This window comes from Falco rusticolus, chromosome 6 (assembly GCF_015220075.1).
Source record: "Falco rusticolus isolate bFalRus1 chromosome 6, bFalRus1.pri, whole genome shotgun sequence".
Classification (NCBI taxonomy): Eukaryota; Metazoa; Chordata; class Aves; order Falconiformes; family Falconidae; genus Falco; species Falco rusticolus.
The window spans coordinates 5,881,448-5,896,921 of NC_051192.1; the positions used below are offsets into that span (position 1 = coordinate 5,881,448).

Genomic DNA, 15,474 nt, shown 5'->3' on the forward strand with positions numbered 1-15,474 from the left:
CTTTGGTTATTTCATCATTGTTATTTCATCAGGGAAGAGCATGAACTGGGTGGGATACCCACTCTTGGGCTCAGAGAGTTGTGATCATCAGTACCAATTCAATGTGGGCAAATGTGAAGTCTTGCACCTGGGTTGGAATAACCCTGTGCGTGCAGTTAAAAGGCAGCTTTGCAGAAAAGGATTGGGGTGCTTTGTAGACAACAAGCTTGAGTATGAATCAGAGGAGGGCAACTGCATGCTGGGCTTTATTGGCAAGGGTGTAGCCAGCAGGGCAAGAGAAATTACTCTTCCCATTTGTTCAACATCTGTGAGACTACATTTAGAGTACTGTGCCCAGTTTTGGGTCCTCCAAGACCAGAAGGACGCTAGAGCAGATCTAATAAACAGTTCCCTTGAGGGCACAGAGTACAAGCAGAGGCTGAGAGAACTGTTTAGCCTGGAGAAGGAGAGATCTTAGTGCTGTCTATAACTAACTTATGGTGGTTACAGAGACAACAGAACCAGAGTCGTCTTTAGAGTGCACAGTGACAAGATGCCACAGATACAAATTGCAGCACAGGCAATTTCAGTACATGGCTTGGGATTAGTTTTCTCCATTGTGAGAGTGATCAAATATTAAAACAGGCACCTGGAGAGGATTCTGTAATCTCCATCCTTGGAGATACTGAATACTTTGCCAGACAAAGTGCTGAGCATCTTGATCTAAGAGGACCTGCTCTGAGCAGGAGGTTAGACTAGATGACCTCTAGGGGTATCTTCTAACGTGAATTATTTGATATTGCTGTCTGCTGGTTTTGTTTGCTGGAATGCCAGTTGAAGCTCCTTATTTCTTTTTACAGTGGTGTTCTTCCTTATACTTATGAGAGTTTATCATAGTCGTTTATGTTGGAAAAGACCTTTGAGATTATCAAGCCCAACTGTTAACACAGGACTGCCAAGCCCACCACTAAACCATGTCTCTAAGCAATGCATCTATGTGGTTTTTAAACACCTCCAGGGATGGTGATTCCACCACCTCCCTGGGCAGTCTGTTCCAGTGCCTGACAACCCTTTCCATAAAGAAATTTTCCCAATACCCAACCTAAACCTCCCCTGGCACAACTTGGAGCCGTTTCCTCTTGTCCTGTCGCTCGTTATCCGGGAGAAGAGACCGACCCCCGCTGCCTACGGCCCCTGTCAGGTGGCTGCGGAGAGTGATCAGGCCCCCCCTGAGCCCCCTCCTCTCCAGGCCAACCCCCCCAGGTCCCTCAGCCGCCCCTCACAAGGCTGGTGCCCCAGCCCCTGCCCCAGCCCCCTGCCCGGCTCTGGACACGCTCCAGCCCCTCCACGTCCCCCTGCAGTGAGGGGCCCAAAGCTGAACACAGGGGTCCAGGGGCGGCCTCACCGGTGCCCAGCGCAGGGGGACGGGCACTGCCCTGGTCCTGCTGGCCACGCTGTGTCTGCTACAAGCCAGGATGCTGCTGGCCGCCTTGGCCACCTGGGCACACTGCTGGCTCCTGTTCAGCCGGCTCCTGACCAGCACCCCCAGGCCCTTTCCCACCAGGCGGTTCCCAGCCCCCTGCCCCAGCCTGTAGCGCTGTGTGGGGTTGCTGTGACCCACGTGCAGGACCTGGCACTGAGCCTGGTTGACCCTCATACAACTGGCCTCGGCCCTTCGGTACAGCCTGTCCAGACCCCTCTGCAGAGCCTCCTGCCCTCCAGCAGATCAGTGTTCCACTCCAGCTTGGTGTTGTCTGCAAACTTATTACTGAGACACACCTGTGTCTGCCTTCCCTAGAATTCAGTATGGCATAGATGGTTCTTGCAATCTCCAATATCTTTGCTAAGTTTAATTCTGGGTCTTTCAGTAGGATTTCTTCAAGTTGTTTGTTTTTTGGTTTTTTTCTGCAGATCCCAATCATGATACAAGGTCTTATCAGGGACTGGTTTAACGCCTCAAAATTGCTTTTTGCAGACTTGCAGTATTTTCACCTTTTTGTCCTCTCTGCTTCACAACATTTCTCATGTTTCATATTTCATTGAGTTTATCACTCCTCAGATTCTGTGGTTAATCTGTTCTTGGATTAGTTGAAAATAATAATAAAAGATCCTCAGAAGCAGCTTCGAGAGAAGTAAAACTACCTCAACTGTCAGCTGTTTTGTTGGAATGTGTTGTTTACAGTTTCAGAAAAGGGTTGTGAAAAGATTTCTCTTGAGCCTGTTACACATTTTGGCTTTTAATTGGTCTGTTTCTTTAGTCTTGGTGTCTTTTTGTTTTGTTTTACTCTTTGAACTTCACAAATTACAGCAGTCAAGCAGAAGCAAGGAATGACAAAGGTCTAGTTTAGTCAGTTTTCTGACTTAATATGTGAATAAAGTAACCGCTGACTTTAGAGCCTCCTGAAGCAGACATCACTAGAATTTAATTTGAACCAGAAAATATATGATCTGAAGGCAGAAAATAAATATAAGTGATCCAGAAATGCCCTTTCCTCAGACTGAGAATGGGAAAACCCTTTTTCAAATTTGTGAGATTATACTGGATTTTTAAATACATATTTTGGTTTCTCATGGGGATATACATACCATTTTGGTTAACATTTGATTTTAGTCACTCCTAGGCAGTATTCCAACTGTAATTTAACTAGATTTTCTATCTTTATACTGTTTAAGAGAAGCAGTTCCTTAGGGTAACTGTAATAAAAGAAGACAAAATTGCTTAGAGATAGATGCATTATTTCCATCAGGCAAGATATAAACAGGAGCACAAAGGGAGTATTAATGCCATTGTGAAGGGCATTGGTAAGTTTTTAATCTGGAATACTCTGTGTAACTGACCATCAATAGTCAAGAAGGTTGAACTCATGTTGAGTGTGAGACGGTTCTAGGAATCTGTTTAATAAGAAAAAACTTGGCTGTGCAGGGTGAAAGCTAAAAAGGGAAATGATTGTCATCCATAAAAATATCACAGGAGAGAGAAATTCCAAGGTGGGATCTCGGTTGCTGAGGATAAAGGATAGAGCAGGTAAAAGGATATCAAGTGAAGCAGGTTTCTGCATACAAAAGGAGCAAGATAAAAAGTATTCCAGTGTGGCAAGCGGTGGTAAAAACCGTTTCTTGTTCTATTACCTTCTCCTCATCTGGATAATTTAAGAATAAAACCGTACAAAATGTTGCCTGAAGTAACAAGGAGAGGGACTTGATCACCCAGGAAACCTTTTCCCTTTGAGTTCGGAAGTTCTACTGAAGTTCCTACGTGCTGTTCATGGCTTACTGTGTTACCACGTAAGCTGCTTGAAGGTAAGGTAACCACGTTTTTAAAACAATATATCTGGTTTTCTGTCTACTGCAGCTAAAGTTAAGCTGCAGCAGACTTTCAAAGAATTATCATTAGAAATAGTAATTAGAAGTTTTAGTTGTTACTGCTGTGCTGCTTGTTATTGGGAAGCTACCAAGAGATCCATAAACCCCCTTAAAAACAAACAAACAAACAAACAAAAAAAAAAAACAAACCCACAAACCAAAACAGGCCCATGCAAAACAGCCAAATTAAGCTTGCCTCATGCCTCTGTAAAGAGTTTGAATGATGACAACAATTTAGGCAGCAGTACTTAAAAGTCTTTCCCTAGATACTGTATACTGTCAGAGGAGAATTTGAGAGGCCCGTGCTGCTACATCCTAATGCAGTAATTCCTGGTAATTTACCAAACGTGGATCCCACTGTGTTTGTTGCTACTGTTAGAGTAACAGGGAGTCCCACTAATGAAGAGCTTTCAGTCTACCTATACAATTCAGATATGGTGGAGGAACAGGACAGCATGCACAGAATTGTCATGCAGGTTCAATAACAATACTGTATTTTCTGCCAATGAAGTCATTTGGAAGAGATTTAATGAGTATAAGACTGACCAGAAGGAGCAAAAACAAAGCAAAAAAGGTCATCTAGGATGTAATATACAGCAGAAGAGGGCAAGGGGAGAAGGAGCCAGGGGAATGGAAGAATCCAAATTAGAGAATAACTAGAGCAAAAGATGAGAGGGGGGGAAGATGGCACATGGCTAGAGCAAGCTGTTCTGTTGCAGAGAATGCCCAGGAAAAAAATACAAGATTCAGGCCTTTGTCTTTAGAAAGCCTAATGATCCCCATAAAAGGACTGTGCTGACTCCACTCTCTGGCTTCTTCCTGGTATTTCTTTTCTCAAGAACAAGGAGGAAAAAAAATCTCCCAAGAATGAACAGTTCATTGAAAACAATGCAGTTTGAGGACTTACCAGCAAAGTTTAAGTTCCATTGTATAAAACATCATCAAAATGAAGGGTAATTGTGAGAGAAATTATTTTTGTTCCCTGTCACAAAGTGCTCTGCAATGAGCTGGAATGAAGGTATCTGGGAGAATGAGCATCTGGGGAGAAAACGAGGGAGGGAAATGCTGAGAACTAAGGGAAATGAAGAATGAGGTTGTGGCAGTCAAAGAGAAGCTTTGACGGGACAAACTTGTTATGGTACCTGAACTTAGGCAGAGGAGATGTGAACTTTTGAAGTGCTGTTTTGACCTCAAATAAATTTCAGCCGTATGCCAACATTGATATGCCATCCTTCTCCATCGGTGTATTTTTTCAATAAGATCTCAAGGCACAATGTTTTCCCTACATTGTCTTTAAACACTATTGTGAAATCACAGTCTAAAAGGAAGTTATTCTGGCAGGTGATAAGGTGCTAAAAAGTTTTGTAGCATGTTTTAGACATGTTGACGACAGAGGCATGTCACAGCCAAATTTTAGAGCTTCCTGTCACGGCTCATTGTACCCTAACGATAGCCTAATGGAAGCGTCTTAAGAAAGCCCAAATATAAACAAGGAGCAGATAGCAATTGCCGTTCTTAGTCTGTGTCCATTAAATAGATTTCACACACATCTCCAAGGCTTTTATCTGTTGTGGATAAAGAGAGCCATGAGCAGAACTGCAACATTTGACCTCTGTATTCTTGTGCCTTCTTGTATATGAAATTCAGCTAGTGTACTCTGAAATGAATAATAATTAGTGTCTAGAGATACTGTTGGTTTTTTGACATAAAAGTGCCTCCGTGTTTCATTTGAAAGCAATTTTTGAGTATTTCAAACAAGTGATTGTTCAGTGAATAAAATTTACTTGAACCTGAAGGAACTTGTTTCTGATCAAAACATAGGAATTATCCTGTTAAAAAAGGGTGCAAAAAGTTCTCACAGCAAGCAAAGAACTGCAAGAATCCAAAAATGTGGAGTATGATGCCTTTTTCTATTGATCATGAGTATTGAAATGTCAGCTCCCATCAGAACGTGGGGAAAGCCAGAAGAGTGCTATGTGAATTTGGTTCAGATAATGTGGTTTTGACATCTGTAGTGGCCTTATCAAAAAATGCAGGCACATTTTTGCATTACTTTAAATAGTAAATGTATTTATCTGAGTAGTGAACTTTTACATTAGTACGAATGCTGTGGTACATGTCAGTTCTGATTACTACCTAGACAACATAGGGGAACTTCAAGAGCTGCTGACACAGGCTGGATTTAGATACTGATGATCTAGTGCTCATTGGTTCTTGCAAGATTTCACCTGAAGTGAAATGATTAAATGAGATAGTGTTTCCTAAAATAGAACTTTGTTCTGTCTCTTGGAAACTCAGACGTAGGTGTCACCATTGCAGCCCTTCCCTCTAGCAAGTAATTCTTTCCTCCTGGAATAAAGCACTAATTCTCATGGATGAAGATAAAAAAGCTGGAACCATAAAACATAGGATTTTCATTGGGAATAGTGTATTGGTTTTCTGGCCTTAATTAAGTCTCTGGTTAATCTGCTGTTAATTTCCGTATTGGGTTCTTTTCATGGGCCAAATTCATATACAAAATTGAAATTAGAAGTAGTACAATACCTCTATCGCACCAATTTTAAATTTATTTTTGTTTTATTTATTTATTAAATAATTTTACAATGGAATAAACAACCTTCATTTCAGCATCCTATTTATGGAGCAAGGGGCAGTTGATAAGGATTCTTTTGTTACAAGCCTGCATATGTAATAGTGGAGGGAAAAGATCAGTATTGAGCTGGACTGACCTGCTGCAATGGTAGAAAATGCCTATGTTTGCATTAAAGATATGAGAATTCCTAAGGAAATCAATAAGGCTACATACAGTCTCAATGCTAAGTCGCACTTAAATGTTGTTTTGAACTGAGGCAAATATCAGTCACGTCCATACAAACAAGTTACGATCTTTAATGTTTGCTATTTTTTTGTGTGTTTTTCTTTCCTTCCTATGTCTGTGCTCCTTTGCCATTTGATACTTTCTATGACTGCTGTCTTAGCTCCAGTATTAAAATGGTCGTGGCAGGCTGGATTGAATTTCTGACTAAGGTTCAGACTTGCTCTGGCACAGGGGAAATACCATCCCCGGTAGGTTGAAAAGACACTGGAAACCACCTGGTCAGTTCTTTCCCTCTTTTGGATGCAGTTTTGCCTTTGAGAACTGAAAGTCACATCTGAAATACAACTGTGTAAATTTCATTTTATCACCTAAAATACGTTGAAATAGAAATCATTCAGAGGTTTAACCTTACGGGTTTTTATATAGTGGGTGCTTCACTTGAAACGTATGTGCCTGTGGTGTGTTACAACATAAATATTGTTCTGCTTGTCACTTGAGGGAAGCTGACACAGTAGGATTTTATTGTCGGTATGCTCTTTCTGAAGTTGATGGTATGAGAAAGAGGAAATAATCATTTTCTTACATAACAATCCATGGGGCAGTCCAAAGAGAGGAGGTATTACTGGAGTACTTCTAGTTACTTATTCTGGAGGCCCAGAGAATTGAGTTTAATCTTCAACTGGTAAAACCCAATGTTGTTCCACTGACTTAACTGCTGACTGAAATTCTTCCGTTTTATACTGTACCAACCAAGAATCTGGCAGGTAAGATCTGCCAAGCTTGATGGATGCATTGTGCACGTCTGCATGCTGTATTTGTCTTGTAGACATCGTGGTGAGTAGGCACAAAAACAATTACATGGGAATAGCAGTAACAAAGTGATCTCCAAGTTGATTGCAGAAAATATTAAAAGCCCGAAGTGGCGAGGAGTTAAAATATGTGTTGATATATAGTTAGCATACTTCAGTTGCTTCTGTGGACTGATAAGAAAAATTGAAAAGAGACTAAGTGCAAAGAAGGGGCAGCCCTAGAAGGGGAAAGATGAAAGGCAACTTCTAATCTGAGGCATTAGCTGAAGAGCTTAAGGCTGGAGTTCAGTGAACACTTGAAGTTGGCAGGGCTGTTTATTGCCACTCTTGAGCCACAGCCACCTCCTGCAGCTGCATGTTTAATAGGGTCAGGCCACTCACTTGGCTGAAGGAAACTGTGTCTTCTGAGTCCAGTCACAGATGGTATGCGCAGAATTTAGGCCACCAGTTAGATCTGTCAAACTGTTTGCAGTAGGTGCAGGATGGCTTAACCGACTCTGGCTACATATTACCTAGCAAATTATCTGCATGTCCTGCATTTGTAATGTAAAATGCTGTGGGCCTTTCTTGTGTCAGCGTGCCCTGGTGGCATCCACGCTGGCCCAGGTGAGAGCAGTGTGACTGACGAGTGGCTGACAGACTGCTGTGCTGAAGAGCAGCAGCCCAGGACCAGCATGTGCCTCCCTGGCTTTAGGCAGCACAGCTGGAAGGAGCACTGCCTGGTGCACCCTTTAGCTGTAGCCCTTGTCCGTTACAGGATCCCACACGGCAGTCAAGTAGTCCCATCTATATGTGTACTATCACTGAGCCTGTTAAACCACTTCCCATTTATCTCACCGGGTTGCAATTCACATGTCCAGGGACAGGGAAGGTAGGAAATCCGCTTTAGACCATCTAGCTGGGAGGTTTTTACCTTTTTACCCTTGTATCTTGTGGTCACCAGGTTCTGAATCTAAAGACGATCAAGAGATGAATCCTCCTTCGAAACAGACTGGCGCCATAGTCTCTCAAATTCCAGCAGAGTTTGATTTCTTAAAATAATAACAGTTAATGTGCTTATTGCAGTGTTTCATCATTGAGTGCATGGAATCATGTGGAAAATTTGTACTCACCAGGGAGGCACTGAGAGCAGCTTTTCAGTTTAAACATCACACAATTCTGCTCTATCCCGTACCCAGAAATGTGCAGGTAAAGCTCTGTACTGGAGCGCGGTGCTGTATGCCTGCAGAAAAATATATATAACACCATAAATAGGAACTTACCTGCCTTCGCTGCAGATCTAATTCAAAGTGTAGTCTTAAACCAAGCACTCGGCATCCCAAGATTTTGTCTCTGGAGATCAGTCTTCACGACTGAAATTCAAAAAGCAAACGAGTAAATGTCAGCTGAGTTTTTGTAGCGCATATACTTGGGAGCATGCAGGCGTACAAACACTGGCCATGTGCCTTGCCAGTTGAGACCACCGGTGTCAGTGGACTGTTAGAGAGCTTGTGATCTTCTCCGTTAGATGCTGATAACCTGGGTGCTTAGTTGGAGTTCACAGTCCGTTTAAAATTCAATCCTATCTGCTCTCCATTTCACTTTTAACCGTTGTGTTCTTTCGTGAGTTTAGTGGGTCAGAACTTTTATTTACAATTGAAATCAAGAGCATATGTATGTGGTAGCTAGCAGATTTTGTAACTTCTCATACTGCAAGAATTTAGGTAAATATTACATACAATGCACAGTTTACTTTTTTTTTTTTACTGGCTATACCATGTAAATATCCAAATACCCTGCATACCTTTATTTTCTGGAGTCTGATCTCAAGTGGAATTATAGCACTTGATCTTCCAAATCCTGCAAACCACTGACTGTAAGGGGAATATCCAATATAGTCATAAGTTGTGCTGTATTTTCTATTTATTTTTTTTTTTATGGACACTTCTTACAGGCACAGAAAAGAGGCTTGTTCTGCATGTTCTTGAAACAGTAATTGTACCCTGTCTGGAAGGATATTTCTTAATCCCTTTCAGAAACGAGCAGGAGCTGTGGTTCTGTTGAGGAGGTAAAGTGATGATGGTCTTGGCCAGGATGACAGCTGATGAGTAGATCTGAGGGAGAAGAATGGTAGGAGTGACATGATGGAGAGGGAAGTGGAGGGCTTGACGTGGTGAACACCTCAATGGAAAGCACTGGGCTGAGAAAGCTGCAAGGTTTTGAATGGATATTAAGATGCTGAGGTCCTTCAGTTGGTGGTTCCAGGGTTTCTGGCTGAAGAAAGAAGAGGGGCTAAAGAGGGTACTGTAACTTGGACCCTGTTGTAGAGACAGGACTCGTGCATCTTGCCCAGTCCTCTCCCCCTGTCCCGCCCCCCCCCCCCCTTGTCTGAACTATAGCAGGTTTATGAAAAAAGATAGCATTTGCTTATCTTTTATTTCTTTGTCTCATACAAATCATTGCAATGTTTTCTTACCATGTTTCTTCCCTTTAATGGTGAGTAAATTCAGGTGTTGTAGAGACACTGAAGTGCACGTGACCAGATTTTCTTTGCTGTATATGATTCTGCACTGAGACAAACTGGAGTGAATAATGTTCCACAGCTTACCATTTTAATACGATGTGAAGTTGGATCAAAAGAACTTTTATACTTGTGTAACAGTTACAGCTGAACTTTTCAACAGACAGAGCTATAATTTTTTTGCTAATAACGCCAAGCTTATTCAAGGGGCGGACTTACAGCCTCTGCCTGTTTTCACTGACATAGCCCTCTCTCTACTCTACTCCAGATGCTCAATTAAGAGTATCTCTGTTTCCTTCAGAGGAAAAAAATTGGTGCAAGATCAGAAACAAAACTTCTTGCTTTCTGACCAAAGAACTGTCAAAGATGAAGAAGAATCCTTAGCCTGGGACAGAGTTCACTTGGAATTGCAAAATGCAAGTCATGTAGCGGAGCTCAGGAGCATCTTATTATTGAGGTCAAGGTCTGTTCTTTGGTAGGTATTAAATGCCATTATGCTGCTTAGCACATTTCTGTTAGCTTAGAGGAGCTTGCATCTCAGCTCTGACCCTGCCCCTCTCTATAACTTCACAGAAATCACGTAACATTACTTTCAGGTTCCTCAGCCTGTGTGAGGTAGCCTTGAGAATATTCAGCTGTATAGCCTGTGCTGGCATCAATCGGATTAAATACTTGGAGCACCATGAAATCAGGGAAGGGAAGGCCATCTCATCCAACAAGTGTAAGGTTATCTGCTAATGATTTTGAGCATAGGAAAAGTCTGTTTTAATCACCACGCTACGTTTGTTCTGTTTTGCTTTGTTATTATGCCATTTTTGCAGAATAAATTATGTCACAATGTCTGATCTCTCTCAAGGTCTGTGAATGACTTCTCTCCTGGAAGTTTTTGTTAGACCATATTTTAAAAACCTCTTTGTGGGTCATATTGGAACAAAAATGAGAGCTAAATTTAGCTTTTATTGATGGAATTGGGGCTTGCGAACTTAAACTTTTGCACAGAGGTTTTAACAAAGCTCTTCTTGATGATAAACTGGAAATTTGCTATTGTGCCAAAGGAACAGGGAAGATTATGAAGGCAAAATCACTTAGTTTAGAAACTTGAAGGTTGACTTTTTTAAACTTCAGAGCTTGATGTTGAGTTTTTGAGTGGGTAGGGGAATAGATTGCGGTTTTTTGGCAGAATCAGTTCATTATTAAAGGGAAGCCTGTACTCTGAAAACAATATTTTATAGTGTCCTAGCTAGATGAAATGTCTTTGTCTGCTAAAGAACATGTAGTACTTAGTATGTGGTTAAACAAAAGACTGGGAAATATATTAATAGATAATATCTGTTCTGAATAACAGGTTCGCTAACTGGAAAGCATTTGGCTTCTATTACACAACCAAACCCCAATTATAAAATGGCAGGAGCTGTGTAGCCACATTCCTTGTTCAGTGCTGGTGCTGGAGCCTGCTGAGTGGTATTGCAGGTTGAAAAGCTGGAAGCTGATCTCCTGGTGATGGGCAAGTTCAGCCCAGCAGTCAGGACAAACTTCCTTACCAAGATGCACCTTGTCCCTGAGAAGGGCCCTTGTAAGAGGGAAGAGAATTGCCCAGCAAATTTGCCTTGCTCCTTCCTTTGACTAAGTAAATGGTTTTAATCTGTGGAACAGGAGGAAAAGCCCAACTTATTTTGCCTATCTTGATGGTATCTGCACCCAAATGTATATATAGAGCAATGGCCTACATCTGCAGCTCTTCCTGCATTACACTTTGAGGTATAGCTTCCAGCAACTTCTGAAATCTGGCTTTATAACATATAGATATTACATTTCCCCCTACTTTGGAGCTCAACAGCGTGAAGTCAACACATCAGAAATAAGCATGGATGTGTTTATCTGGCTCAGGGCCCTAATCTCAAATATAGTACGGTAAGCTTCTTGGACTTGGAGATACTTGAGATAGTCAGAACCTGACTGGGCAATGTCGTTGACCCTGTTGTAACAAGGTGGGTTGAGCTACGTGGTCTCCAGCTCATCTCAGCCCTTCTGTGACTGTGACAGGGTTACCTGTTTGGCAGCTCTCAGCTTGCCAAAGACTGAGATCGGAAGAATGGAAGTTGAGCTGATGCTTTCCAGCGAGACAGCAAGTCAGTATGGCACGTGGGAAGCACCGCTACAAGCCACGGGAAGGGACTGTGACACATTCAGTCCCATCAGCTGTTTTGTGGGCTCCTGTGTGTTCATTTGCGTAGGTTCAACCATAAAACGCTGTGCATGTTGGGCAATATTCTAATGTTGAGAAATTTTGGTCATTTTCGTGTTAAGGGAGTTCTATGCACTTTTAAATTCTAGCTAAATCGGAACCGTATTTGATAGATTATTTTTTGAGTATTCATTCAATAGGAAATATGTATTTGGAGAATATTCAAAATAACTGTCCTGTATCTATGTGTGATCGTGTAGGAGATGTAAGAGGACAGAAAGACATAGATTCATTTCTTATCTTTGCCACCGGATTGTTGGGTCGGGTTTTTTTTATGTCCTTGGAGAGATCACTTTGTCATCTGTGCTTTGATTTCTTGCTCTTTGAATGTGACCATCCTACAGTTCTCCAAAAACACCTCCGGGAACATGGGGGGTGTTAAGAGCTAAAATGTGATTAGTAATGTTAACTACTGAAAAAGAACTAACCAGGCTTTCAAGGGATCTAACAAAAGTTTTATTAAGTTCTGTAACAGGATTAGATGCAGCAGAAGTAAGCCTAAAACCTTGAGTGTTAGTAGTTTCTTTTTAAAAGTGTGGCATTGCTAATAGACTTATAAGGGCACCAAATTTTTAGGGCACTACTTACTTTTAAAAGTTTGTAAACAAGGTAGGTAGAATGTTTTAGAATACAATATACTTTGAAGAGATTAGAAATCAAGTTGTGTTTTTAACTTTTTAAAGTTAATTTACTGGTGTTATAGCTGTTACTGTAATGCAGTTAAGTTTATTATTAGTCAATACAATAGTGTTCAAAGTTTGTTGTGGAGAATGTTATCAGCAATTGTAGCTTAGTGACATGTATGTTGCTTGACAGATTTTAGGGAATAAGAGAACATACTTGAAAGTTTAAAGGAGGAGCTGTGCCTGTTCTAGTGTCGGGGGGGATTTTTTTGCCAGGCTAGGAGAGTAAAAAAGTGATGGTCACCACAGGTTTACTTTATCACTATTCTTGCTGGGTTTTCTTTACACTGTTAGAGTTCTAATCTTCAGGGTTTTAATGGGTTAATTTCACGAATGTCATATTCTGAAATAGCTGTAAAAGTTTCCATGTGACCCTGTAGGATTAACTGAGTTAATAGAAGATACTGCACTAATCTGTTTTTCCAACAGTCAAAAAGTATACAATTCCCATTTACACTAGAGGTTTGTATTAATGATTTACTTTTAAAAAGTTTACAAAATATATTCGTATTGCTGGAGTTGATAATTAATGCTATTAATGAGTACAGAAGCAGTCTGGGAATACTTGAGGTACTTGGATACGATGAAAAGCAATATTCTCCAAGTCCCTACTGCAGCTTTCCTAAATCTGGTTTGTACAATTCACAGTAAAAGTGGCAGATGTTGGGGGCACTTATAGAAGTGCCACTTGGATAAGTTGAAAATTTCATCTGTTTGCATAGACAGAATTGGGTAACTCGTTTGACTTTCGTTTATTTTTAAGATTTCTCTATGGAGTGTAGAGAGAAGCTTTACCTGCTGCAATTTAAGGAAACGTAGCGATGAGGCAGTATGCTGAACGAAACGTGCCATTGCCCTGAAGCAGAGGGGCATGCTTTGAACTGTCAGCTTACTGCAATGGTGTTTTAGCTTCTCGTGAATGTATGCAATGCATGCATTTTGTATAAAACGGACAATAAGATCAAGGAGCCTTCCAAAAAGAACAAGAAATTAAAAGGGCGCAGTTCTTCTTTCTTAACCACTGGATCCCAGTTACAGCCTTACACAGGTAAACAAAAATAGAAAAAACAGGTAGCTTAGAGCAGTTGGAAAGGGAGGATTCATATCTAGAGACTGTGATGTATTAAAACGTCAGCTGTAAAAGCAGGCCTAAGGGAATGCCAAGGAGTGTGTGTCTTGGCACATTGCTTAGAGAGAAAAAGAAATTAAATGCCAAGATGAGAGTGGCAAAGCAAGAAAAGATCATTTCATTCCTCCCATCCTCACCTTAAGGACTGTTTCCCACCTATTGTGTAACACAAAGCAAGCTTTTCCATGTTTAAGCTAATTTTGCAGAGCTTCAAAAGCTTAATTGGCTTTGCTGCATTAACAGGAGGTCATTTCCACATTTTATTGTTTTGGGAAGTGCAGAGCATGACAGTCAGCAACCTCCGAGCGAGTTGCGGGGTGGCACACTGCTGAGAGCCTCTGGGAGCAGATGTTGAACCACAGCTCCAAAACCTGACATTCTTTACAATTTGGAACTCTTGAATAAAGAAAAGTGCTTTTGTTAAGTGGTTATTTTTTCCTTATCTATTCTCAGGGTTGCTCTTGTGGAAAATATTCCTGAAGGGATCAACTATTCAGACAGTGCACCATCCCATTTGTCTCTTTTCCAAGGCTGGATGAATTTGCTTAATATGGCTGAAAAGTCTGTTGACATAGTATCTTCCCAGTGGGACCTCAATCACAGTCATCCATCAGCATGCCAGGTATGTTCTAGCCTAACAAAAGGGTGGGACTTTAACAATCTGTTCTTCTTGTTTCACGATGAATTTTTTAGACCTACAGCCCTTCCCTGTAGCAGACCTCTCTGGGTAGTCCAAAAAACCATTTTCTTATGGGGATTTTCCTGCTAACACAGTAGCTTTCTGGGAGTGGTGGAACACTTGGACTAGATAACACATTGAACACCTATTCATATCACTTCCATCTTAGGAAAGGATTTCATTGGGTAATCTTAAGAAACCTGCAAAATTGTACCTGTATTAACACATCCATAATTTGGGGCGATCCAGAATTCTATACACCTATTTTCTGTTTGGTGCAACTGATGAAGTAAAAGAGCAAGCATGTGGATTAAGTCTGCAGCCAAATAGATGGACAGAATCGCTCTTACAAAGAACGATGTAGTATCAGATGATTTATCATACCTTTTCAAGATGAATCTTGGGAGGGAGCCATATTCAAGACTTCTGCAATTAAGAGCAATAGGAAAAATCATAAATCATAGCAAAAGAGGTAGACATGCGTTACAATAATGCTGTGCCAACAAACGCTTCCATCTTGAGAGCAGTCATCTTAGAAATATGGTAAAGGCAGGTTTCCACTTAGTATCGCTTGTGAAACTAAGGTATCAAAGAATCGATAGGCTGACAGTATCTCCTCTTTTGCACCAAACGGATTCTTTGCTGAAAGCAGCCACTCAGCTAACATGAAATGGGTTTAGAAATGACAGCCAGGTAACTGTAAGGAATCTATTATACTATTCCATGAACATTTCACTTTCCTCTCTAGTTCTGTTGATGCTGTGCAGTAAAAAAAAATGCCTTTTGGTAAATGATAGGCAAAGACGGGTATTCCGAGCAACAAAGGTAGTACTGCAAATAGCCTGTGTCTTCAAGTATGAACTGGGTTCTCTTCTTTTGAAAGAGGCTGTAGCCTAGTTGAATGGCATATATTAACTTTTCAGAATAAATTTGCCGCATGTCCGTTTAAAAGAGGGAGAATCTGAGGTGCGCAGCCAAATGGAAAATGCAGTGTAAAGCCTTCCTTTTAGCACGCTTACAAATACTGGAATGTAGTTTGTGAATGCATTTATTAAGTATCAAAATATTGAGATTTTTCACAATGTAATTATGCAGCTAAGCTTTATTTAAATTTATCATCTAAGAAACCTCAAACCCATGTACTGTCATTCAAGCAGAGGAATTCAAAGGTATAGTGCCTTAGATGTTTTTAGGATGTGCATGAATTGGCATGTGCATGAATCTTTTAAAGGTGTTTTGTCTGGGGAAAAAAAAAAAAATCAACATGTC

At 41.0% G+C, this 15,474-nt stretch overlaps 1 protein-coding gene across 1 annotated transcript in view; it reads left to right on the forward strand.

Annotated features, from left to right (window-relative positions):
- The first annotated feature begins 13,218 nt into the window (after positions 1–13,218).
- Positions 13,219–15,474, forward strand: part of PLD5 (phospholipase D family member 5) — a 71,800-nt gene continuing 69,544 nt past the window's right edge. The window contains exons 1-2 of the mRNA XM_037391717.1: positions 13,219–13,226; positions 13,980–14,148. Of these exons, the coding sequence (XP_037247614.1) occupies positions 13,219–13,226; positions 13,980–14,148 (177 nt within the window). The remainder of the gene's footprint in view (positions 13,227–13,979; positions 14,149–15,474) is intronic.